A 26,470-nucleotide genomic window follows, 5' to 3' on the forward strand; every position below is an offset into this window, starting at 1 on the left:
ACTGTTTTATTTATTTATTTTACTGTATTTGTATACCACCTTTCTCAGCCAATCGGCGGCTCAAGGCGGTTTACAAATCAGTACATATAAAAACTTAATACAGATTAAAACATTAAACAATATAAAACACCACAAGCAATAAAAACAACATCATTAGCGTCTCATTATTATCCAGCATTGTCCAGTTCCATTGTCAAATAGTTCGATTTCCTATATTAGCTACTCTGCATTGGTAAACGCTTGCTCGAACAGCCATGTTTTAACTTGCCTCCGAAACTGTTGTGTTTCTATGGTCTATAAGGATTTAATCATGTAGTTTACTCTATATGACTGAACATCATTCAAACGATATAATGGATTCTAGTATCCACTAAAAATGTATTGGTTTGACAAAGTCTGATGGTAAAGATTCAACATGTTTTTGTTTCCTTATGCAAGGTTTACATGATCTGCCCCACCCCATTTCATGTTAATACTATTTATTTTTGTACTAGGTGTACCCGCCACGCGTTGCTGTGGCCAACCTTCCCTCCCTCTTTCTCTCCTTCCTTCCCTCTTTCCTTCCTTTCCTCTTTTTCTTTCCCTATCTCTCATCTTTCTTCCATCTCTACCTGTTTCTTTCCTCCCTTTCTTTGCTCTTTGGTTACATCCTTCCTTCCTTCCCTATCTTTTTCCTTTCACTTTTTTATTTCCTTCTCTCCTTCCTTGCTTCTCTATCTTTCTTTCCCTCCCTGCTTCTCTCTTTCCTTCCTTCCCTTTTTCCCTCCTTCTCTCGTTACTTCTTGACTGTCCCTTCCATTTAATATTGTATTTATATCTTAGAAAGAAGGAAAGAAAGAAGGAAGGAAGGAAGGACAGGAAGGAAGGAAAAGAAAGAAAGAGGGACAGGAAGGGAGGGAGGAAGGAGGGACAGGAAGGAAGGAAGGAAAAGAAAGAAGGAGGGGCAGGAAGGGAGGGAGGAAGGAAGGAAGGAGAAAGGAAGGAGGGGGATGAAGAAAGGAGGGAGGGAAGGAAATGAAGCGGAAGGAAATGAAGCAAGGGAAAGGAGGAGGAAAGGGAGGGAGGGAGGAAGGAAGGAAAAGAAGGAAAGGAAGAAGGAAGGAGGGAGAGGAAGGAAGGAAGGGAAGGAGGGAAAGAAGTAAAGGAAGGAGAAGGAAGGAAGGAAAAGGAAAGAAAGGAAGGAAGGAAAGGGAGGAAAGAAGGGAAGGGAGAGAGAGAGAGTTGGTCCTTCATTCAAGCACCGTGGACCTTCCTCGCCTCCTCCCCCTCCCCCCTCCTCCCCTTCTTCCTTGCGTGGATGCTCCGTTGCTGCCGCCATTGCTGCTGCTTTCCCAACAGGGAAAGGAGGAGGAGGAGACTGCTCTCCTGACATAGGAGGGAAAGAGAAGGCGCTGAATGCGGCGCGCCTCCACCTCCACTCCACTCGCTTGTGTGTGTGTGTGGCCGTGCACGTGCGCCTGGCTTTAATGGCTGGCTGTTTCCCCGCGAGGAGGAGGGGGGCGTGGCCATGGGTCTCTGTAGACATGCAGTTTCCCCTTTGTGGACATGGAGTTTAGAAGTCCTTTCTGCTTTTTGTTTCTGTTGTTTTTTTGAGTGGAGAACATACATTGGGTTGTTAGGGACATAGTGTCCAAATTTGGTGTCAATTCCCCCAATGGTTTTTGAGTTCTGATGGTATCAGAAATGAACATTACATTTTTATTTATATAGATAAAAAGTTTGCCATAACATGTTGAATTGCTCTTCATTTCTGTAGTTTAGGAATGTATTCACATTCTTTCAAGATGGTTTTTTTTGCCCTCTGGTGCCACATTTCCAGTTAAAGAAGTAATTCCCAGGAACACATTTACTTCATTAACATGGGGGCAAATATATGCACTTCTTAAAGTAAGCGATGGAAGTTGACAAGTCCCCAAGGAATGACTGTACAGAGCACAAAGGCTCAAAGCTTAATAAAGAGAAAAACTTCATTAGAGAAAACAGAATCAGCCACAAGGCGGCAACACAATGAGAAGCAGAAAATTAGTAGTCTGGAATGGAAAGACGGATGATGCTCACAAAAATAAAACTTGAGAAGGCAGACCATGTTTACAATGTGTGGAGTAATCTGGAGGATGAAAAGTATCTCAGGTGAAGGATGAACATCTCAACATGACCATTGTGTGGAAATGGGTGGAAATGGGTCTCCTGCCAAAAGACTTCGTTATCTCTTGATGTTTCCAAACTAATTCTCAGCACTCATGAAAAACAACATCCATATGAGTCATTGAAACCTCAAAGAATGTTTGTCAGGTAAGAAGCATGCCCTCCTTGTTGGACATTTTGCTGAATGCATACCACAGCAAACAAGCTATTTTAGCATGAGAGCTGCGGATGAGAAAAGGCCTCTGCTCTCTGAAATTTCTATACAGCATTCAAAATTATCATATTTTACACAGGTAAGTAGATATCAATAGGTGACAGATTATTGACAGACATGTAGGTAAATAGATAGACAGGAAAATTGATTAGGTAAGTACGTAGACAGCTAGATCTTTTAAAAAAAGTGTTGCATCTCAATTTGTAGTTTTGAACATACACATACTTAGCCATCATCATTATAGTAAGTTTCAAGATCTATTAAAGCCCATGGTATCAAAACCTTCGCTATGAATGTTTCCTTCCACAGGATTGAGAGTAGGTAACTCTCAAGACTCAGAATGGCTGTCAATAGGGACCTGGATTGTTGTCATTCTTTCAATATTTGTGCAAGACCAAGATCTGCTGTCTTGATGTAGATCAATGATGGGGAATAGAGGACTCCAACGTCTCTTTCCAATAGTCCAGGCATTTTGATTTGAGTACCTGAGCCTCAGCTGAAACGCTAACTTCCTTGTTATTTGTCAATGGCTGAAGCCCATTATTCACCACTAACGTCTGAAGCACATATAGACCCTAAAAGCTTTTGTGCCTCAGGCACTGCCAGAAAGAGATTTGTAAGAGGAAGGAATTCAGAATCTGAATTCTGGCCATAGTATAATTACTGCTTAATAATTTCACCCAGAGACTTTTTTAAAAAATTACAAGAAGGAAATATTGCACATTAATTCAAACCCCATTTTGTGCACAGCAGGCAGAAGGAAGAAGCAAGTCATCACGTCCACATTTACAAAGAGCAGGGTTTATTTTTTGAAAATTATGGACTTACTGTGCTCTCCGTGTACCTTCAAGCTTCAAGAACAGATCAAGTGACAAATTTCAGGCAAGTTCATACTACTTTGCAACAAATATTTCAAACAACAGTAAGCTGTTAATTGCATATATTGCACATTCAAGACAAAATCGACCATGCAATTTAATTTTTTTTCAGCTGCTCAAAACACTTGACAGCTGTACTGTTGAAAAAAAGCACTAAATAATCTGGAGAGAGAAGGTCTAGGCTCAATCCATTGTGCCCCCAAGGTAGGGCTGGGAAGGATTCATTGGTTACCTGAACCTCTAGCAATCCATCCAGCAAGCTTAAAAAATACAAGAGTAGATGGAACAACCGTCTGATTATCCTCATGTTTATGAATGGATATATATTGAGTTTGGACTGGGAAGACATAAGTTCAATTCCATAAAAATCACTTCACCGTCTTGATCTAGTTGCCCTCTCTCTGTTTAATCTCCATCAGACAACAGAACAACTTCCATGTAATACAATACAATACAATATAATATGAGCCAAGGTGGCGCAATGGGTTAAACCCTTGTGCTAGCTGAACTGCTGACCTGAAGGTCTGATAAGCCTGCAGAAGAGAAGGCTGAGAGGAGACATGATAGTCATGTATAAATACTGTATGTGAGGGGAAGTCATAGGGAGGAAGGAGCAGGCTTGTTTTCTGCTGTCCTGGAGACTAGGATGCAGAACAATGGCTTCAAACTATAGAAAAGAAAGGAGATTCCACCTCAACATTAGGAAGAACTTGCTAACTGTGAGAGCTGTTCAGCAGTGGAACTCTCCGCACTGGACTGTGGTGGAGGCTCTTTTTTTGGAGGCTTTTAAACAGGCTGGATGGCCATCTATCTGGGATGCTTTGAATGCTATTTGCCTGCTTCTTGGCAGGGGGTTGGACTGGATGGCCCACGAGGTCTCTTCCAACTAGGATTCTATGATTCTATGAGATGGGGTGGGCTCTGGTCTGTCAGCCCCAGCTTCCCATGTGGGGATGTGAGAGAAGCCTCCCATAGGATGATAACACATCCGGGCGTCCCCTGGGCAATGTCTCTGTAGAGAGCCCATTCTCTCACACCAGAAGCGACTTACAGTATATTCTCATTTCGCTTCTTATATGATAAAAAAATGTAACATACATCTATGCACTCTCAGTCTTATAATGCATCAGCTTTATTTTTAATGAGCCAAGTACTTGAACATTTCTAAGATGTGGCCACTGTTTGCTGCCGAAAAGTATGTGTGTGGCATTTTAATGACGAAGAAGTTTATTTGGCATGTTTCAAAGAAATGCAGCTCAGTTCATCAGATGTAAATGATGAAATGGTCTTCCATGCATGAAAGCTTACACTGAATAAAACATATTCTTTAAGGTGCTGTGAGACTCCCTGTTGTTTAGATAGAATATATGGTGATGAAGGCAGCATCAGAACACAAGAATTAACTTGGCAAGTTCAGACCCAGGGGAAAGAGCCTGAGAACAGGTATCAGGTGGTAACAATTAAATAACTACATATGAGCATTTATTAATGGAAAAGAAGCCCTTTCCCAGTCTATTATGCCAGGTGATATTTGCCAGTTACCAGGAGTCAAGAGCTTAAAAGCCATAATGATGGAACAACTACTCATTAGAAATCAGAGAAGGGAATAAATTAATATTGATGAACCAAGTTAGATTTCAAAAAACAATTAGAAGACATACAGTTTTCTAGAGATGACATTAGAAAGAGTTGTTAATGTGAAATTATATTCTACGCAAAGAAATGATATTCCAAAGGAGAAGATTCCATGTGTAAAGGTCTGAAGTGGAAAATCCAGAATTCCCCTCATGCACTTGAATAAAGAGGCAACATGACGTTTTACTTCTGTGATTACTATATATACTCATGTCTCAAAAAAACGACCCCCAAAATCTGGGTCGACTTAACCATGGGTCAGTGGAAATAGCAAACCTTTGCTTTTATCAAAAAAGGAACAATCTCTTTTTCTGGTGAAAGATGCAAGTCTGTCCCGGGAGAAGTATAAAGGAGTCATTACTGCACAGAAGGCAGCAATGGTAACCCAGTCCAGAATGCTTTGTGCCTCAAAATTTCTATGATGACAAAATCCAAAAAAGAAAACAGGAGATAATGCTGGAAGCTGAGACCTCTGGGTCAGAAGTCACTGAACCTGCTAGTGAGAAAAGAGAAGTATGTGTCTAATGATCCAAGCCGAAAGGTCCTTTAGCTGCTGACCTACACAGAGATAAAAAGGAAGTCTAAAGCTGGAACGCATACAAATATGAGGAATGTGGAACGTGCCAAGCATGAATTGCACTCAGTGAGACAATTTTTGTTCCTGGGTTATCAATGTCATTTCCTAATTGGCTCTATCATCAAAACATGGAAAAGGTTTATTAAACTGCAAAAACGTTTCTGTAGGAGGGACATACTGCAGAACATTTTGCTATATTTTTTTCAATGAATATCTCATTGAGTCTCAACCAATTCAACCTAGTTAGTGGCAGCCACAAAAAAATGAAGTTTCTGGAGTAGAACAACTACTTTCAAATTAAGTACTGCACAATTAAACAGGAAATAACATCCATAGTGTTATTGATCAGAGAAAGTTCAAAATTGTAAATCAGGAAGGACTTGGACACAGCAATACTTGGTGTGAGTCGCCTTTGGCCCACCACTTTCCTCTTTTAGGCATTCAAAAAGACCAGAAATGACGGTGGAGAAAACAGTAGGGATTGGTGCTTCTTTCCAGTTCTCCTGGGAAGGTCTAAGTTCTTGCCTTTTGCTACTCTACTCAAAGAAGAAAATGGTTCTCTTTTTTGACAAAAGTTGAAGTACAGTACTTACACTGATTAGTGGCTTTTGAGTTTGTTTACTTTTTACTAAAATTTCTAGTGTTATACATTATTATTATTATTATTATTATTAAACTTTATTTGTACCCCGCTAGCATCTCCCGAAGGACTCGATGCGGCTTACAAAGGCCAAGGCCTCAACACAATAACAACAGACAATAACAACACAATGCAAAGCAAATTAAAAACATAAGCAATAACAAAACAGAACATTACACTATTACGCAATAAAACCAGGGCCGGGCCAATGACGGGTACATTAGTATATGAGGTGACCGGATGGCTTATTAGCCAAGCTACAGTAAAATCATGAAATGTTAATCAAACACTGGGGGAAATTAAGTACGTAGCTATAAAATGTTTGTAATAAGGTCAAAAGAGTGCAAAGGCAATCAGGCAGAAGAAGATAAGAAAGCTAAGAAGCCAAATGGTCAAGATTTCGGTGGTTAGGCTGTAGACTACAAACAGCAAAGTAATAAGGGCGGGGAAAAGGCAGAAGGTGGAGGAAAAATAGGACAGGAAATCACATCTAATGAGAGAACACTACGAAAAGAGAGAAAAGAGAGCACCCTATAGAGGAACATTTTATATCGATAATAATGAGACAAAAATGGTTAATAAGCTTCTCCTTGCCTTTTCTTTCTACAAAGAGATGTGCAACCTGCCCAGAAAAAGCTGTATGCCTGTCTGTCTGTAATTTATTTATTTTAACATAGAATTAAATCAAGGGACTACTTGTAAAGGTGCAGTCTCGTCCCATATGAACAATTATCTGATTTAAGCGCAAAATACTCTTTCCAAAATGAAATGATATCTTTCCACATAACTTCCATTTTAAAGAATAGTCTATATTTTTTCTGCAGAACCAAAGACCTCATACTGTAAGAAAAAAGTGCATCAAGATAGTTCACAGCTGCCCTCCTCAACTAATTCAGGGTTCTATAATTGAGAAGATATCACCTTTTGCAGATTTCTTTCTTTATAAAGAGTCCACACACAACAACAAAGCACTGCTAGCATTGCCTAGGTTGTCGCAGAAAGCACTTCTTTATAAGTAATTTACAGAGGGTTCTTTTGATACCTACACTGGTTTATTTCCATTGCAAGGGATGTAAGAGACACCCAAACCCCAAAATACAATTTTGTATTCTATCAAGATTCCAAACTCCCTGCTCTTTTACAAAATTGCTAGATATCTTGACATGTTTACTTTCAACACAGGTCATGCCCCATTTCATGGTCACCCAGTGACTCAGTGGAAGGAAACTGCCAACACAATTGGTTCCCTGCTTCTCCATTAAAGAGTAGACTGCTATCAAAAGTCACCTATACTTATACTAACAGCAGGTGTCCTATGGATAACTGGTCCTAGACTGACTAAGACAAGCAGATCTCACATGTCATCTTTAAAAATATACTTTCTGAAGAGAGAGGTGCTTTAATGGAAACTGAGGATGATGGGCTCTGATATCCAACAGTATTCCTTCCTATATACCTCCCCCTCCTCCTCCTCCTCCTCCTCCTCCTCCTCCTCCTCCTCCTCCTCCTCCTTTTTTCATGTCAGGAGTGACTTGAGAAACTGCAATTCACTTCTGGTGTGAGAGAATTGGCTGTCTGCAAGGATGTTGCCCGGGAACGCCCGAATGCTTTTTTGATGTTTTACCATCCTTGTGGGAGGCTTCTCTCATGTCTCCACATGGGAAGCTGGAGCTGACAGAGGGAGCTCATTCACACTCTCCCCGGATTCGAACCTCTGACCTGCTGTGGTCTTCAGTCCTGCCGGCACAAGGATTTAACCCATTGCGCCACCGAGGGCTCGTATATGACTGCTATAAATTTGTTCTTCTAATTCCCAAAGATTTTAAAAGCATGTAATCTCTCCTGCTCTTAGAAGAAAAAATAGTTGTCTTCTTATCAACTGGCTGCTAAACCCTGTCTAATGAAGAACATCTCTGGACTAGCAGTAGAATGGACTAGACTGCACTGGAGTGGACAGTCCTTGGGCTCCCTTTCAATGCAAAGATTTTAAGGAAGCCCCTCAACAACCCGCTGGATGTTATTTTACTATATGATCTCAATAACTTTTCTGTCCCTATCCTCTGACACTTCCATGCTGTAAAATATCTGAATTTTGAATTTCTCTGCTAATGAAATCTCAGTGCTTTTAAAGTGGGGGAAGTTAATGCACTTCTTTCTCCCCTTAAGCTATTCGATGACAAACCCAGTGCAGGCTGTAAAGCACCTCTAGGCATTCAACAGGACCTATGAATAAAGGTAAACGTCAGAGGTTTTGAGAATTGCAAGGCACTCTTCCAATGGTCTGGATTGGTATCCTCCTACCACTTCAGAATTGCTGAAACATTTTCTCTAGAAACATTTTTTTCACTAGCAGAAAAGGTTTCATTTGCTAATATTATATGGTGGTGAAAGTAATTTATTTTATATCTCAACTAATAATGAGTCACCATTTTTATCTGAAGTGTGTAGGCACTCTATACTGCTTTTTAGAGTACCCAGACTATTCAGATGGAAAAGGAAGACATGAAGTTCAGGCTCAGAGAAGCATTTGAATTTGTGAGAGTAATACCTAAGTCTGTCCTCCTCTGCTTCTATTTATGACCATTACTTTCCTGCTGTGTTAGAAACTTCTAGACTTCCATCTATATTGGGTTTAGCTTTCACAATCCCTTTCTAACTTTCATTCTGGGTAGAGGTGATGGGAATTGTAAGTGCTATCAATCTGAAGCCCAAAGTTTTCCATCTGTGCTGCCAGGAGTTCTCTGTTAACTTCTCCAGGTTGTCTCAAAGCTTATGGGTGCATCCTTTTAAACAGGGATCAGAACTGGTTCCTTTGGCATATATACAACAAAAATACCACTTATATATAGAGTAAACAATAATAGAATTCAACAAACAGTTATATAGACATGTTGTACTGTTCAATTTCACAGTGATGTCAAACAATATTGTGTAAATTTTGGTACAGTCTCTTTAGAATAATATCAAAACAATAATGGAATTCAACAAGCAGTTATATAGACATGTTGTACTGTTCAATTTCACAGTGATGTCAAACACTGTTATGTAAATTTTGGTACATCACTGTGAAATTGAACAGTACAACATGTCTATATAACTGCTTGTTGAATTCCATTATTGTTTTGATATTATTCTTAAGAGACTGTACCAAAATTTACACAATATTGTTTGACATCACTGTGAAATTGAACGGTACATGTCTATATAACTGTTTGTTGAATTCTATTATTGTTTACTCTCTATATAAGTGGTATTTTTGTTGTATGTACTTATTCAGGAACCCATTTATGTTATATTACCCTTTGGCATATGGACACAAGGTCTCTACTGCTGAGTGACTGCTCTTTCTAAAGAGAGAAAACTCAAGACAGAGCTTATAAACATATGACTAGGACAGATTTTCAGTATCTTGGGTATGTAGTAGCACATTATGCTCATTGCCATCTCCTCCTTTCTCCTGTATTACTGAGTGGTTGCTTTATAAGTATCTGGGGAAGATATTACAGTGAGAAAACCTTGGCCTGTTCTGCACCAACAGAGATTCTGGTGAAGCGGTTGGAGTCCTGCAGAAAACTATTGTATTTCCAAGATCTCCCTTTATATACATGCCACTCATCATGAAATACCAGAGCTCTGGTATCCTTTGGTGTCATGGTAATTATAATGACCATGACACCAAAACTGATCAGCTAGCACTGCCAGAAAGCCTATCTAGATTTCACCGAGAGCAATGACAAATTAACATTCACACCCACAACTGGGTCGGGAGCTGGGTCGGGAGTTTCAACTAATTGCCAAGAAAGCAAAAAACAGAGATCATTAGAATAGTGCATGAAAGGCTGCTTCATGTTTTTGGAGAGATCTGCACTTAAGTAGCCTTCACAAAACTTTGTACTTTCCTTTACAGATGTCCTGCTGGCCCCAATGAGGCAGAAATCAAAGGCCTTCCTTCTGAATCAGGCCACAGCAATGTCAATCCACCAACTGTTTTCATCACAATAGAAAATTGCTCCAAAATAACCTCTACCATTTAAGGCACTAGTTCCATCATGTTATGAAGCATTCATACTTCAGCATACAACATTTCCTGCTGGGATATGCAAGGCTTTCTGGTAAAGGGTAGTTGAGTTTTCATCACTATGTCCATAGATACTATTTCTATCAAAGTAAGCTCCATCCTGCAAAGATATGGGTTTGTCAGAATACCAGATATGGGGGACATTGTGTAATGCTAAAAAAAATCCTTATAGAAACCTGTCCTTCAACATATTGCAGGCCAGACCTACCTTCTTTCCCAGGCTGGACAAACTGAAATGTGTTGAGGAACATAGGACAAGCACTCAACTACAGAATCTATGCCAGAGTGGGCACGACAGATTTTTCCCTGCAAAACGTCACGGAAATTCTTCACAGAGAACTCTTGTATGATATACAGCCTCTTATTGAACGCCCGAGTATAACGCTTAAGTCTGCTCCATTGGATAACCATGTGCAGAAGAAATGGTTGAAGAAAATAATTATTTCTTCTCTCTCACCACTACCATGGATTTGGCTTTCTACTGCACGTTGGTTCAAGTTCAGTGTGATTTGCTCCAAATTTTCCATTATCAATGTTCCAGTCTCCATCCCACATAGTTAGCGCCCCCATAGTTAGCGCCCCTTAGTAAACCAGAAAGATTGAAAGAAATGGCTGGAAAGATAAATGTCAGGGAGAAATAATTAAGAAGTGGATATAAAGGCATCAGGGAAAAGAAAAGGAAATTGCTGAAGAACAAAAGATAAAGCAAGAATTGTAGATGGCCAGGAACCGGAGGAACAAGGAGAACAAAAGTTCACTTAAACTATTGCTGTTTTCCAAAGAATCAATCTAACTTCAAGTGTCTAGAAATGATCAGAAAGTTACAGCACAGAGACTGATGAATTAAACATGTTTCGTACTTCTTTTTTTTTTTTTGCAGACTTACCCTTAACTCCACTTCTTTGCCCAGCAAATCATAAAGAGATGCTCCTTTTGAAGTGATTTCTGAAGCAAGCTGCCTGGCAGTCTTCAAATCTCCAATCTAAACAAACACCAGAAGAAGAGCTTTATCTTCTGTGACAAAAGACCAAGGAGGAGCAAAGAGAGGAGGAACATATTTCTACTTATAACGATGTGTTTTAAAAAAGAAAATATGAACAATACGTTGGCATAAAAATAGTCCTATATTCCTAGCCTAATCAGAAATACTAAATCCTACCAATGTGTGGAATGTATACAGTCATAAAATCAAATGCTCTTTAAGTTCAAGGAACCATTCTGACCTAATGAGTTGTAGCATCCATGCACAACAGCATTTTTGCAAGACACTTAACCATGGGCAGAAGACAGTTTTACACCAAAAATGGAAATGAGTGAGAGAGAAATCAAAATTGTGGAGATTCATGGCACAGTCTTGAGAGTTGCAGCTCTCACTGTCTCCAAGGGCAACTGCCAATTATTCTCCAGAAATTAGATATTATCATTTCAAACTGCTTACTCTGAATCCTTTTTGCCTTAAGGTGCAGGATCTTTATGGCAGAAAGGTGACTGAGAATTTCACACTCGGTCTGAGATGAAAGGGTTATCACTACTGCCATCATTGTCACAGGAGCTAGGAGACTTCTACCCCAAAGACTACAAAATGCGGGAAAATCAATGCCTGCATTAACCCTTGCACTGAGAGGGAATGGCACATGCAAAGGACTGGTGATGCCTAGGATTCTCTCTTAGATTGGGATCAGCAGAGCCACAGAATGAGGTTACAAGTCCAAATGAAGTTGGGGCAATGGGAGAAAAAACAAAAACAAAAGAAAAAGTGGGAAATGGGAATAATTAAGCTGCAAAGAGAGATGGTCCCATTTATGGATCCCAACTGTATAATATCCAGTTCCTTTCACAGGTCAGGAAAGGATGCTTAAGACATAAAAAAATGGCCAAAAAAATCATAGAAAGAACAGTTAGAGTTTTAACAACACTTTGGTAAAAAGTGATGCCTTCTCAAAACAAAGGAGAGAGAAGACAGATCATTTTCAGTGAAAACTGGGTCACTCTCACTCAGAAAAGTTATTTTTGGACTATAGTCTTTAGAATTCTCAAGGTAACGTGTCTGAGGGATTCTGGGAGTTATGGTCTAATTGTTCCAAGTTCTGGTTTCTCAGCTTATTTGGATCATAATCCCCTTGTGTTTGGATCACAATCCAAACGCAGATATGTATATACTAGGAGCAGAAAATCAAACAATCCTATTTATTATTGTAAAATCAAAGATATTTTCTGTGATTTCTTTACACCTGTGGCTTTTATTTTTTTTAAAAAAAAATCACACACAAATACCAGCATAATTAAATATCAAAGAATAATATGGGTTCAATTCATAAAAGGAAATATGATCAATGACTTAATATATCTAAACTGAATGAAAACATTCACAATTAATTAACACCAAGTAATGCAGTTTAATCTAGTAAAGATTAAAATAGCCTAGAGGAAAAGAAAATTATTTCAGGAACTGCTTAAAAACTACAAGTCAATTGGATCTGATTGAATAGCAAGTTCCCTAACATTTTGGCCTAAATAAAGCGAGCGCTCAAAGAAAATTAAGCCACAAAGGATCAGTCATAGCCAGTCTTTGTGATGCACTTTCTTATCTCCACGGATTGACTATCAACCTATCCATGGCTTGTATCAAGCTCTATTATTTTGGGCCTCAAAATCTTCCTTGACTTATGTGTAGGGTCAACTTATACATGAGAATAAATAGTGTGTTCTCTAAGGTGCTCTTTGCAAAGCACTCTTGCAAAATAATGGTACTTCATGGGGAAGTGGTAAGGCTAAAGGAATACTCTGGTCTCTCAAAAGGATAGAAATACTATAAGCACTTTCTCTAATTAGTTTTTGAAAAAGCATGAGATTTCATACTTTTGAGCCGAGGTCAAATTTGAATTTCCCTGTATCCTCTTCACCCACAGCAGTGGCTTCCATCCCTTTGGACTTCATGGCATTGTAAAGTACGGAAGTGATCTTTAAAAGCTCCTTCACTGCATAGCCATCTGCTTGGTATAGCTTTTTAGTGTTGAGCTTTATGTGAGCCTTTGTTGCCTGTTGGAGAGAAAAGAAATGAGTATCTGATATTTATGTTCTGCTATGATAGAACTTTAAGGAAATCCCTCAAGCAACAACTACCTGAAGCCAAAACTGCTTGAGCTTCCACAAAGTTGCAGTAACAAATGCCTTCATATCACACTCTGGAGGCTCTGGAGAAGGGCTTTGCTCTTAATGCAGGTTCTATATGTTAGTGACTATTGACCACTTAAAAACGTAAGTGCTTTCAGCCATATTGTGCAGCTACAAAATAGAAGAAAGAAGGAGAAAACCCAACCCATTCCCCAATGCTATCAGGAAGAAACCCTTATGCAGCAGATATACTTTGCACCCCTCACAAGGGATTCTCTAATTATGTCAAAAGAAACTCGGCGCAGCATATTTTTTTTGCTCCAATTCACTCCAGATGAAATGTACCAATGATTATGCTTTCACTTAATTGGAAATGAACTGCTGCCCATACCACCTTTTCAGCGGGGGTCAGCTGTTTTCCCCTGTGAATTGCCACAATGGGATCACTTACCTTAATTAACTCTTCTCTTTCAACAATCCTTATGGACCAGCTATTAGTGCTTGCCTGTTAACTTACTCTGTTTTCATTTTTCTCCAGTTTTTACCCTAGACAATCTAGCTCTTTAAACAGAGGAAAGGCTCCACTTTAGTCCAGAAATGATGAGAGAAATGTCAGGAAAGAGGAATTTCCACGGGTGGGGCCAGCAAAAGAACAGATGCAACTGGAAATAGATGGGGCAAGTAGCTCTCATATACCCCAAAGCTTGATCCGAAGGAACTTTTGTGCAGCAGTCTCACTTTTCAAAACAAAAATGGCTTCCAGGTTTTAAGGAGCTTACTATGAAATCACCAGCAAAAAGCAGAGGAAATCCTCAAGGTAACAACAAGCCAAACACTGTCTCCTTGGCTTTTGCAAATGGCATCAGTTTCATGTGTCCTAAGACACAGACAGCTTTACCAAAGCTAGATGAGCACCAGGCAGTAGCTGTTGATCCCCCAACACCTGCTTCCATCTCCTCATGCTAAGCCCAGCAATGTTTGTTTACTGATGGCCTTTGCTGGGTGGCTTTTTCATCTAGTTGTCACCTACCGAAATGTCACAGGAAAGATTTGAAGGCCCTGGGTAAGCGAACAGGAAAACAAAACTTTCTGCATATTTTTGCTTCACTCTAATCACAACGATACTTGAGACTTGAGACATTTTTTATTGCCATGGCATTCAGGGAGTAAAATCACAGGTAGAATGGTGAGGAATAGGGTGGTTGGAACAAAGGCCTATTTCAGGAAATTCTTGGTCAAAAGATGGTAAATCCCCCTCCTGAGTAAAATACAAACATTTCATATCACAAAGCCAGTGATATGAACATTACGTTTTTCTCTAAAAAAACAAGAGGCCACCATATAATTTTAAGATACAAGAAAATAAAAATCCTCAAAGCAAACCTCACAAGGACAAAACTCAACAGTAAATATCTGTTTGCGTTAGTTCTTAATGGTTAATTTCAAAAATTATGCCAAGTCTGCATCACAGTCACACCAAGATCCTGCTAAAGTGAAAATGGATTCCTCTTGGGAAGGACTGTAAAATCTTCATTCAATTGTAATTGTTTTAATAAATTGTTTTAAATGTATTTTCTATGAATGTAGAGGGCACTTAATACTGCTTGTTGTGAAGCCGCCCTGAGTTCCCCCTCAGGGGTGAGAAGGGTGGGGTACAAATGTTTGAAACAATAAATAAATAAACTTCTTCCAGCTATTAAAATGCAGTTTTCAAAAAGGAGAAGTGAAAATGGGTTGTTGTAGATTTTTCCGGGCTATATGGCCATGTTCTGGAGGCAATTTTTCTCCTGACATTTCGCCTGCATCTATGGCAAGCATCCTCAGAGGTAATGAGGTCTCATTACCTCTGAGGATGCTTGCCATAGATGCAGGCGAAACGTCAAGAGAAAAATTGCCTCCAGAACATGGCCATATAGCCCGGAAAAACCTACAACAACCCATGGATTCCGGCCATGAAAGCCTTCGACAATACATTGAGGAGTGAAAGGTTCATCAAATCCCCAAAGAAATGCAGTGTTGCTTTATTAGAATATCATTTCCATTGAGTCTGTTGCATAACAAATTATCAGCTCTGGGTGTTTAGAATTTACAAAACAAGCGATAGCAAATGGAAGAGCTTGAAGGAAAAAGGAGAGATGACTAGACACCAAACCGACTTAATGTTTAATGCCATTGGTTGCAATGTCCTGCTGAGGCAAACAAAATAAGACAACAAAATGTTATGAAAATATCACATTGAATGTGTTTCCTTCCATTTCTCTTGATAACAGGGAAACAGTGAGGACAACGTTTCGAAAAGAACAGCTATTTTCTGCCTTGGAAGAAAACCAAAAATGTCAGCCTCACCAGGAGGCTGATGCAAACCATTTTAAAGGTATTGTTAAGAAGAAAGTATTTGAGAGCCATTTAAAATATGAAGCAAAAAATCAATGATTGTTAAGGGAACGGAGGTGAAGTGAATACAACAGAAGATAATGTACTTCCTGTACTTCCTAAAATAGCAGAAGTCTAGCCTACACACAATCAAAGTTCCTAGCAGTTCTGCAGTTGCTATCACAAATGCCTCTGCAAACAAGGTTAATAGCTTTTCTATTGCTTCAAGACAAGTCCAACATATTAATTAAAGAATCATCTTAATCTTATCCAGTTACTCACTCTTGTACATAAAACTTCAGCTGAATGTACCCTACACAATGACAATCAAATAAAGCTAATAGAGAGAACAGAAACAGTATAAGATTTAGTTCAGAGAAAATATACTTTATAGCACAGTACTGTATCTCCAGTGAGGATAAAATACTGATCTGCCAATGCAATGAATTGGGCATATTTCCTTCTTCACGCCTTCTGATTCTGCCAACTGTATATGGGAGGGGGAGTACCATTCAAGGACTGATGTGCCCAACTTCTTTCTCCTCTATGTACTATCTAGCAAGATAACAAAACGACTGGCAACAACTATAACCTTCACCCCAGGGGAATAAGTCGCTATTTAAAAGTCCATTAAAAATTCTATGTTTTTCATGACTGAATTATATAAGCCTAAGAGCAAATGCAATTTGAAAATTTGGCATCCATCTTTAGCCCCAGTCTCATGATATTAGATTTGTAATCATTTGCTCATTTTTCATCTCTATGTATTCTGTTGTTTGTTGTTGTTATACTTACTCATATGAGAACTTGTACTTGTTCTCGGACTTTTAAGTGACTTACAAGAGTTTAAGCGTATATAGCTAGAAATATATATATATAATGCAACAGTTAAAAATATAATTAAATAATAAAATGAAAGTGTTATACAAATTCTGAATAGACCTTTCCCACCTTCAAATTGCTGCTGAAAGAAAAAAAGCTCTTTTACTTGCCTGCACAATTACAGTGCCTGTCTAAGGTCTCTAGGAAAGGACTTCCAGAGCCTGGAAGAAACCATGAGATGCCCATGTGAGGGTGCTGGGACAGAAGATCTGAAAACATGGGCAGCTCTTATACGGAGATAATGTCCTTCAGAGAACCTAAGTCACATATACATTTGGTATTTTAAAAAGGTATATAAGCTATGGCAAATATATCAAGCACAGTATTTCATGCTAAATTCTAAAATAAAATGACTCACCATAAATTGAGCAACTGCCTTAATGAAAAAAACCCGGTCTTGCTCCGTCTCAACATCTGAAGGTATATCAGACTGAGGCTCATATCTGAAAAAGGAAATATCTGCAGAGTTGAATAAATGCTTATTTTTATGGCAGTGTTGCATTTTTACTGCATTTCCGCCACTGGTACTGTTTCTCTTCAAAGTGCCTTGGAGTAGAATTAGGGCTCATTAAAAACATAAAACCCAACACGGACCAATCCACAACAAGGAACAGTAAGATTTGCAACACAGATTGGCAAGAAAAAACATTAAAGGGATCCCCTTCTAGCAAACTCACAAAAACTTGGCAGTCTCCCATCCAAGTAGCACGTACAACTGACCCTGCTTAACTTCCAAGATAATAAATAACAACAACAACAACAACAACAACAACAACAATTTTATTATTGTATCCTGCCACCATCTCCCGGGAGGGACTTGAGTTGGCTTACACGTGGCACAAGGTGCCTAAAAACAGAACATAAAATGAAAACAATTTTAAAAATACAATTAAATACAACATATGGACATTTAAAACATCAACTAATACCCAATTAAAAACAACATTCATCAACCAATGGCTGTAAGCTTCTATAAATATGGCCAGGAAGTAAACAATCAAACTGGAAATGGGATCTGATGCCTTTAAAGTTTTTAAAGCTTGTCATAAGATGCTATTATTTTTTATTAAAATGTGGGCATTCTAGCAGCATCTTTCATCTTGAAAGATCAGTTCACAAAGTTCAATTCAATGCAACCCAGCTTATATGAATATGACTGGACTTGGCAGCACACACAACAAGGCAAGCCATTTCAGGTTATTATGGAAGGCAAAACTTGGGTCAAGCTTACATATGTTGTCACCAGTCTTTATTATTGAAGCACACCAGGATGAAGGTTTATCTATTTTATATTTACCTAGATTAGATTCAGTCCTGAGAAATTCTAACACAACTAACTGCTCAAAAAAGTAAACTACTTGGATGGAGAAAAAAAATCACTATGTTTTACGATACTTTCTGGTGGAAACCAAATCCCAGTAACCTATGCTTGCCTTTCATATAATAAAAAGTCTGACTTTCAAAGCAAAATTGAAAAATGTGCGCTTTAATTCTTCATACTAATAACAAATTAATTCCTCTTTACCAGATAAGTAGTTTATCATCATTTTCAAAAGAAATGTGTTACAGAGTACTGCCATAAAATTACTCTGATGTCTAATTTTAAATATAAGGCCATATTAGAAAGCAATTTTAATCTGAAGAATATGTTTGATTTAAAATCTTGCGAAGAGCTAAAAGTTATAAAATCTCAGTATGCTGAGACTTCGTGATCATTTTAAAATTTGAACCTATTAGAATTACATTTTGATCCTGGAGGTCTTTTAAGAGACTACAAATCTAAAGTTCATATTGAAGAAAAGCACTTTTTCACAGACGGAGGTATTTAACAGAAATCACTGTCACATTTCCTCTGATATTCAATTGAAAGTTAATTACCAACCTTTTCACCAGCCAAAGAAGTATCTCTGAAACCAGCATGAAGTTTGGCGTGCGAAAATTCTCCATTGAGATAAGCCGGGGATAACCCAGCGCCCTCATCATCTCAGTGAAATCTTTAGAAACAAAGATATTATTTAAGTTCATGCAGGAATCATACTCAATCTCACGCACACAAGTCTTGGTAAGGTGAGTTAACTAGGATTTAATCAGAGGGTTATAGAAGCATCAGCACCTCATTACTTCTTTAAACTTTTCAGCAGAAACAGAAGAAAAAGGAGGCCAAAAAGAGAAAACGAAAAAGAGAAATATGTACATAAAAGTGCAATGAGTTCCACATTGCTATTAAAGATGGATGCAATGTTTGTTAAGTACAACACAGATTTAGTATCCCTTATTTGAAAGGCTTGGAACCAGAGGTATTCCATTTTAATTTATTTTTTGGATTTTTTTCAAATACTTGCAAGCACACAATAAGACATCTTGAGATGAAAACCAGGTCTATGTTTATGTTTCATATGCACATCATATACATAACTTTAATGTAATTTTATACACAATATTTGTAATAATTTTGTGAATGAAAGAAAATTTGTGCACATGGAAAGATAAATAAGATAGATAGATAGAATAGACAGATAGATAAAATAGATTGCATAGATAATATAGTATAATATAATATAGTATAATATAATATAATATAGATAGATTACATAGATAGGCTATATAGATTAAATAAATGTTGAATTCCAAAATGCAGAAAAAGATGGATAGATAGATTAGATAGACAAATATAGAATTTCAAACTGTGGGAAAAGAGAGATTAGATAAAACAGACAGATTACATAGGTAGGCAGATTACATAGATGAATAGATGAAATAGATTAGATTAGATTAGATTAGGATAGATAGATCGATAGATAAATAGATTACATCAGTGGTTCTCAAACTGTGGTCCATGAATCACAAGTGGTCCACAAGAATGAAAATATGGTCTGCAGCCTCACCATTACTACAACGTTGCCTTGAAACCACACAGCAAAAAGAGCTGTTGCTGAAACCCTCTTAGGCAAGGCAAGGGGAATATCAAGAGGGGAGAGGCTGACTATCCATGAAGATTACTACTACCACATCAGTGCTAGATTATTAAATATGGTTTTCTGTGGGTAAGCAGATGATGATGATAATCATCATCATCATCATCATCATCATCATCATCATCTTTATTTATAACCCACCACCATGTCCCCAAAGGGGACTCAGGGCGGTTAACATGAGGCCAAGCCCAAAAATAATACAACATAATTAGACACAAAACAGCAACAACAACAAAAAGGCGACTACTGAATGGCATATGTTCTGTATCAGGGACTAGAGCTGCAATTTTCTGATTCAACATCTCAAATAACCAAACCAAATCTAAAGTTGACCAAAAACTGATACATAACCCTTTTGGTACTAATCGTAGAGAGTTGTCCCCTGTTCAAAGTGGTCCCTGGTCAAAAAAAGGTTGAGAACCACTGGATTACATAGATAGATCACATAGATCAGTGGTTCCCGACCTTTTTTTTTTATTATCAGGGACCACTTTGTTGTTAGCAGGGACCAAAGGGTTCAAGAATAATAAATAAAACTGTGTAATCTAAAAATAAATTTTAATCAAAACTTTTAACATATTCATTAAACTTAATAGTAACATGAAATAAGAGTACTATTACAATATTTTAAAAAAGAACATTTTAAATAGAAAATTAAATTTAGTTTGCATCAATGTGATTTTTGAGCTTGCACCTTCCTTACAAATAGGGTACTCCTGGGGCTAATATTATTGCTCAAAACTACAACCACATCATTATTTACTTTCAATCGATTCCTGGACTTGTTTTTAATTACCAGCAAAGCAGAAAACCCTTGTTTGCATAAAGTTGTGGAGAAGAGCATAAGATAGTGCAAGGCAATTCCTTGAATTTTAGAATAAAAAAATCACTTTTTTGCACCAAAACTCCTCAAGAGAATCAGATTCAAACACGTCCTTGCAGTTTCTATCATTTTGAAATTCAATGAGCTCTTCCTTGATTTCTTCTTAAGCCTCTCCATTTCAGTCACCATTAAATAAGTAAAAAATTAATATGAATATTGAGGGTTCACAGTCAGTAAAACTACTGGAGCCGTTGAATCACTAAACAGCAAAACAGAATCACTGACATAGTCGAGCAAGACAAAAGAATGTGTACGACTGACTGAACGATCACTTGCCCTCCACCCCAGACTCCTGACTGGCCTGATGTCCTACTCGCTGACGTTGCCCACCTAGCAACAAATTCATTAAAATGAATAAAGGTTTAAAATTTTAAATGTTTTGCGGATCATATTTTAGTTCTTGTGGACCACTGGTTGGGAACCATTGACAAAGACAGATGGACAGACAGACAGATATCTATACATCCATGTACTGGACTAGATAGCCCACAAAGTCTCTTCCAATTCTATGGTTATATAGATTAGACAGACAGACAGACAGACAGATAGATTACATAGTCAGTGGTTCTCAACCTGTGGATCCCCAGGTGTTTTGACCTACAACTCCCAAAAATCCCAGCCAGTTTACCAGCTGTTAGGATTTCTGGGAGTTGAAGGCCAAAACATCTGGGGACCCACAGGTTGAGAACCATGGACATAGATAGATATAGATAAATAGATACATTACATAGATAGATAGATAGATAGATAGATTGATGGATGGATGGATAGAGACAGATTACTATGATAGATTTTTTTTTCATGTCAGGGGCAACTTGAGAAACTGCAAGTTGCTTCTAGTGTGAGGGAATTGGCCGTTGGCAAGGACATTGCCTAGGGGACTCTCGGATGTTTTGATGCTTTATCATCCTTGTGGGAGGCATCTCTCATGTCTAAACATGGGGAGCTGGAACTGAGATGGGAGCTCACCCCATTCCCCAGATTCGAACTGCCAACCTGTCGGTCAGCAGTCCTGCCGACACAAGGATTTAACCCATTGTGCCACTGGGGGCTCCACACAAAGATAGATTACATAGATCTAACTATTTATATATATGTAATCTATCTGTGGTATATCTCAATGGTGGCCCCTCACCTGTGGAATTCTCTACCCAGTGACATTAGATTGCCCCCCTCCCTCTTGTAGTTTAAAATGAAACTCAAAACCTGGTTATGGGACCAAGCGTTCAAACAGTAGAGGAAGCAATTTAGAATGAGGCCCAATTTGTGTGAATGACAATGGACTGACCTGGACTATGATTTCAAACCTGTGTAATTTAAACAATGTTTTAGTAATTTTAAAGCATTAACTAATTGTTTTAGTTACTTTTATCATTTATAACTGTTGTTAGCATTGGTTGTGAAGCCAACCTGCGTCCCCCTCCAGGGGCAAGAAGGGCAGGATACAAATATGCAAAATAAATAAATGTGTAATCTATCTATTTACCTCTATCATCTATCTATCTATGTAATCTACCTCCTACAAAGATCGATTACATAGATAGATTACATAGATAAACTATATATAGATTACATATAGATAGATAGATTACATAGACAGATTACATAGATATCGATAGATTACCTATACCTACATAGATATTTATATAGATAGATTACACACACACACACACACACATATATATATTTCTCTCTCTCTCTCTCTCTCTATATATATATATATATACTAGCCGTCCCCTGCCACGCGTTGCTGTGGCCCACATGGGGGTTCTGTGTGGGAGGTTTGGCCCAATTCTATCATTGGTTGGGTTCAGAATGCTCTGTGATTGTAGGTGAACTATAAATCCCAGGAACTACAACTCCCAAATGTCAATGTCTATCTTCCCCAAACTCCACCAGTGTTCACATTTGGACATATTGAGTATTTGTGTAGTTTGTTCCAGATCCATCATTGTTTGAGTCCACAGTGCTCTCTGGATGTAGGTGAACTACAACTCCAAAACCAAAGGACACTGCCCACCAGTATTTTCTGTTGGTCATGGGAGAATTGTGTGCCAAGTTTGGTTCAATTCCATCGTTAGTGGGGTTCAGAAGGCTCTGTGATTGTAGGTGAACTATAAATCCCAGCAACTAAAACTCCCAAATGACAAAATCAATTTTTTTAGTGAAGGACATACATTGTGTTGTTAGGTGTCTTGTGTCCAAAATTGGTGTCAGTGGTTTTTGAGTTCTGTTAATCCCACAAACGAACATTACATTTTTATTTATATAGAAGATAATCTATCTATCTATCTATCTATCTAGATAGAGGATTCGAAAATGCGGGGAAAGAGACAAGTTAGATAAAACAGGCAGTGAAGCAGATCCGGGGCGGGCCTCCTTCCCCATTCTCAGGCCTCGGGGCCTCTAGATTTCCTTTTTATACCCTCCAGCGAGGAATAATAACAATAATAACAATAACAATAATAATAATAACAACGATGATGATGATGCCATGGGACTCACTGCGGAGGTCGCGGAAAGACATGGTCCCTGTAAGGGCGCCAACTGGGTCTCTGTGTCTGTTCGTTTCTCTCTCTCCCTCGGCCAGGCTTCCCCGCGTCGCTTTCCAGGACTAGGCCGCGTCGCTATGGCAACGTCGCAACGGCGAGGCGCCGGGCTCAAACTTCGGCGGAAAGCGGTGCTTTGCAATGCCAGGGCCTGAAAGCAAGGACATTTTTAACACAGGCTGGACAAACCCAAGACTGGAAAGGAAAGGCCTGCCTGGTGTTAAAAGGGATAAAAAGGCCAGTGTTTAAAATGGGTTGTTATGTACATTTAAATATAATGATAATAATGGATATATAATACAGTGATAATAATATATTATCTGTATATTGTAATCTGTAATTGGTTAAATGGACGAACCCAGAGGGTGATTCTCCCCAATGCTTCCTCTTCATCCTGGAAAGAAGTGACAAGCGGAGTGCCATAAGCAGGGTTCCATCCTGGGCCCGGTCCTGTTCAACATCTTTATTAATGACTTAGATGAAGGGCTAGAAGGCAGGATCATCAAGTTTGCAGACGACACCAAATTGGGAGGGAGAGCCAATACTCCGGAGGACAGGAGCAGGATTCAAAGGGATCTTGACAGATTAGAGATGGGCCAAAACTCACAAAATGAAGTTCAACAGTGACAAATGCAAGATACTCCATTTTGGCAGGAAAAACGAAATGCAAAGATACAGAATGGGGGACAATGCCTGGCTCGAGAGCAGTACGTGTGAAAAAGATCTTGGAGTCCTCGTGGACAGGAAGTTAAACATGAGCCAACAATGTGATGTGGCGGCAAAAAAAGCCAATGGGATTTTGGCCCGCATCAATAGGAGCATAGTGTCTAGATCTAGGGAAGTAATGCTACCCCTCTATTCTGCTTTGGTTAGACCACACCTGGAATATTGTGTCCAATTCTGGGCACCACAATTCAAGAGAGATATTGACAAGCTGGAATGTGTCCAGAGGAGAGCAACTAAAATGATAAAGGGTCTGGAGAAGAAGCCCTATGAGCAGCGGCTTAAGGAGCTGGGCATGTTTAGCCTGAAGAAGAGAAGGCTGAGAGGGGATATGATAGCCATGTATAAATATGTGAGAGGAAGCCACAGGGAGGAGGGAGCAAGCTTGTTTTCTGCTTCCCTGGAGACTAGAACGCGGAACAATGGCTTCAAACTACAAGAGAGGAGATTCCATCTGAACATGAGGAAAAACTTCCTGACTCTGAGAGCCATTCAGCAGTGGAACTCTCTGCCCCGGAGTGTGGTGGAGGCTCCTTCTTTGGAAGCTTTTAAACAGAGGCTGGATGGCCATCTGTCAGGGGTGATTTGAATGCAATATTCCTGCTTCTTGGCATTTGCAGGGCCACCCGTCCTTTGCCTCAGTCACTGGGACAGTACAATGCCACCCATCACCTGGCATGACTATCTGTACACAGGGAGGTCATGCTCCACTGTCCAACAATTTATTTATTTATTTATTTATTTATTTGCAACATTTCTACCCGGCTCTTCTCAACCCCTGGGGACTCAGAGCGGCTTACACTGGCAACAATTTGATGCCGCAAATATAACAAATTACAGCAATATAAAACAATAAATAGAACAATAGATTAAAAACAATTAAATATTATTATCACAGTCATATAGTCATTTCCATTATTATCACAGTCATATAGTCCAGTTCGATGTCCAAAGTGCTATCATGCCTGCTGGACAAAGGCCTGGTTCCAAAACCATGATTTCAGTTTTTTCCTAAAGGAAAGGAGGGAAGAAGCCAAACTGGTTTTGCTGGGGAGTGAATTCCACAAGTGGGGGGTCACTACTGAGAAGGCCCTGTCCCTCGTCCCCACCAGACGCATTTGTGAAGCTGGTGGGACCAAGAGCAGGGCTTCGCCGGTTGATCTTGAACTACAAGGTGGAACGTCGAAGGAGATACGTTCGGACAAGTAAGCTGGGCCGGAGTCGTATAGGGTTTTATAGGCCAAGACCAGCATATACAATAACAATAACATTTCCCCTTTCCCAGGAACAAACTGCTTAATCCTGTCAACATGGACAATATCTATGCTTTTGACTCAATGGACAGCAGGGCCAAAGGTGCTGGACTTATTCGCTGGGGACTCATATCACAATTATCTTTATAATAAAACACATGGGACCTGATGACCCCCTTTGTTTGTCCCATTAAGACCTCTTCACACTTCCTTTGTCTCCCAGACAACCCTGCCCCCCATCAGCCATTGGAGAGCGGGAATCTGAAGACTACTCGGAAGCTTAAGCTAGTCCAATGCTCGGCAGGCAGGCTGCTCACAGGAGCAGGGTACAGGGAATGTACAACTCCCCTGTTAAGCCAGCTCCACTGGCTGCCTATTAGATTCTGAGCACAATTCACAGTGCTGGCCTTGACCTATAAAACCCTAAACGGCTCTGGTCCAGCTTACCTGTCCAAATGTATCTCTCTCTACGAACCCCCAAGGACCTTAAGATCGTCTGGAGAGACCATGCTCTCAGTCCCACCACCATCTCAATCACGGTTGGTGGGAACGAGAGACAGGGCCTTCTCAGTGGTGGCTCCTTGGCTGTGGAACTCCCTCCCGAATGAGATTAGATCTGCCCCCTCCCTCATGGCCTTCCGGAAAAAGCTAAAAAACCTGGTTATGGGATCAAGCATTCCCTAGATAGAGGGTTTTAATGGACTGGTTTTGCGGATGGCAATGGACTGAAGATGATTTTAATTGACTATTGAACGAATGGCTGTGGATTATTCGGAGGATGATATGAAATGGCAACATGTTTTTTATGTATTTATAACTGTTTTTATTGGCGATTAAATGTATTTTATGTTGTGTATTGTTTGGCACCGAAGGGTGCCTGTTAGCAGCCTGAATCTCTCCTTGGAGATGAGAAGGACGGGATAGAAATTATCTAAATAAATGGAGCCCCCGGTGGCACAGTGGGTTAAACCCCTGTGCCAGCAGGACTGAAGACCGACAGGTCATAGGTTCAAATCTGGGGAGAGTGCGGATGAGCTCCCTCTATCAGCTCCAACTCCTCATGTGGGGACACAAGAGAAGCCTCCCACTAGGATGATAAAGGATCAAAACATCCAGGCATCCCCTGGGCAACGTCCTTGCAGACAGCCAGTTCTCTCACACCAGAAGCGACTTGTAGTTTCTCAAGTCACTCCTGACACGACAATATATATATATATGAAGCAGGGAACAAAATCCTATTGGCTACAAACCCGCCTCTGCAGGGAATCCTCCTTCAGCTGTTCATGACGTCGACAGAGCCTAGGTGGATTACCGCAAGCTGGCATCACTTCATCTGATTTTAATAAATTACCTCGGTGGCGGCTTCTTCAACTTGGTGAGATTTATTTGGGAACACTGGGTAGCTTCTATGTCTCACCAGGCACACAGATCCACGGGTGGCCTGCTGCCAATACCAGCATTCGCTTATTGGATCTCGGTATCCACCCTTCAGGTTTTGCTATCCAAGGCCCTGATCTTACTATCTGCGGTTGTCTTAAATTGCTCAATTTC

At 39.5% G+C, this 26,470-nt stretch overlaps 1 protein-coding gene across 2 annotated transcripts in view; it reads right to left on the reverse strand.

The window, feature by feature from the left end:
* Positions 1-23,043, reverse strand: part of CLUAP1 (clusterin associated protein 1) — a 55,344-nt gene extending 32,301 nt beyond the window's left edge. The window contains exons 1-5 of one of the 2 annotated variants that reach the window (XM_060786251.2): positions 22,900-23,043; positions 18,419-18,530; positions 16,895-16,979; positions 13,027-13,206; positions 11,054-11,149 (exon numbers count right to left, since the gene is read on the reverse strand). In XM_060786251.2, the coding sequence (XP_060642234.1) occupies positions 11,054-11,149; positions 13,027-13,206; positions 16,895-16,979; positions 18,419-18,530; positions 22,900-22,921 (495 nt within the window). In that variant the 5' untranslated portion in view covers positions 22,922-23,043. The remainder of the gene's footprint in view (positions 1-11,053; positions 11,150-13,026; positions 13,207-16,894; positions 16,980-18,418; positions 18,531-22,899) is intronic. The other variant, XM_060786253.2, reaches the window with a different exon arrangement.
* Between the last annotated feature and the right edge of the window lie 3,427 nt (positions 23,044-26,470).

Source organism: Anolis sagrei, chromosome X (genome assembly GCF_037176765.1).
Source record: "Anolis sagrei isolate rAnoSag1 chromosome X, rAnoSag1.mat, whole genome shotgun sequence".
NCBI classification, from domain to species: Eukaryota; Metazoa; Chordata; class Lepidosauria; order Squamata; family Dactyloidae; genus Anolis; species Anolis sagrei.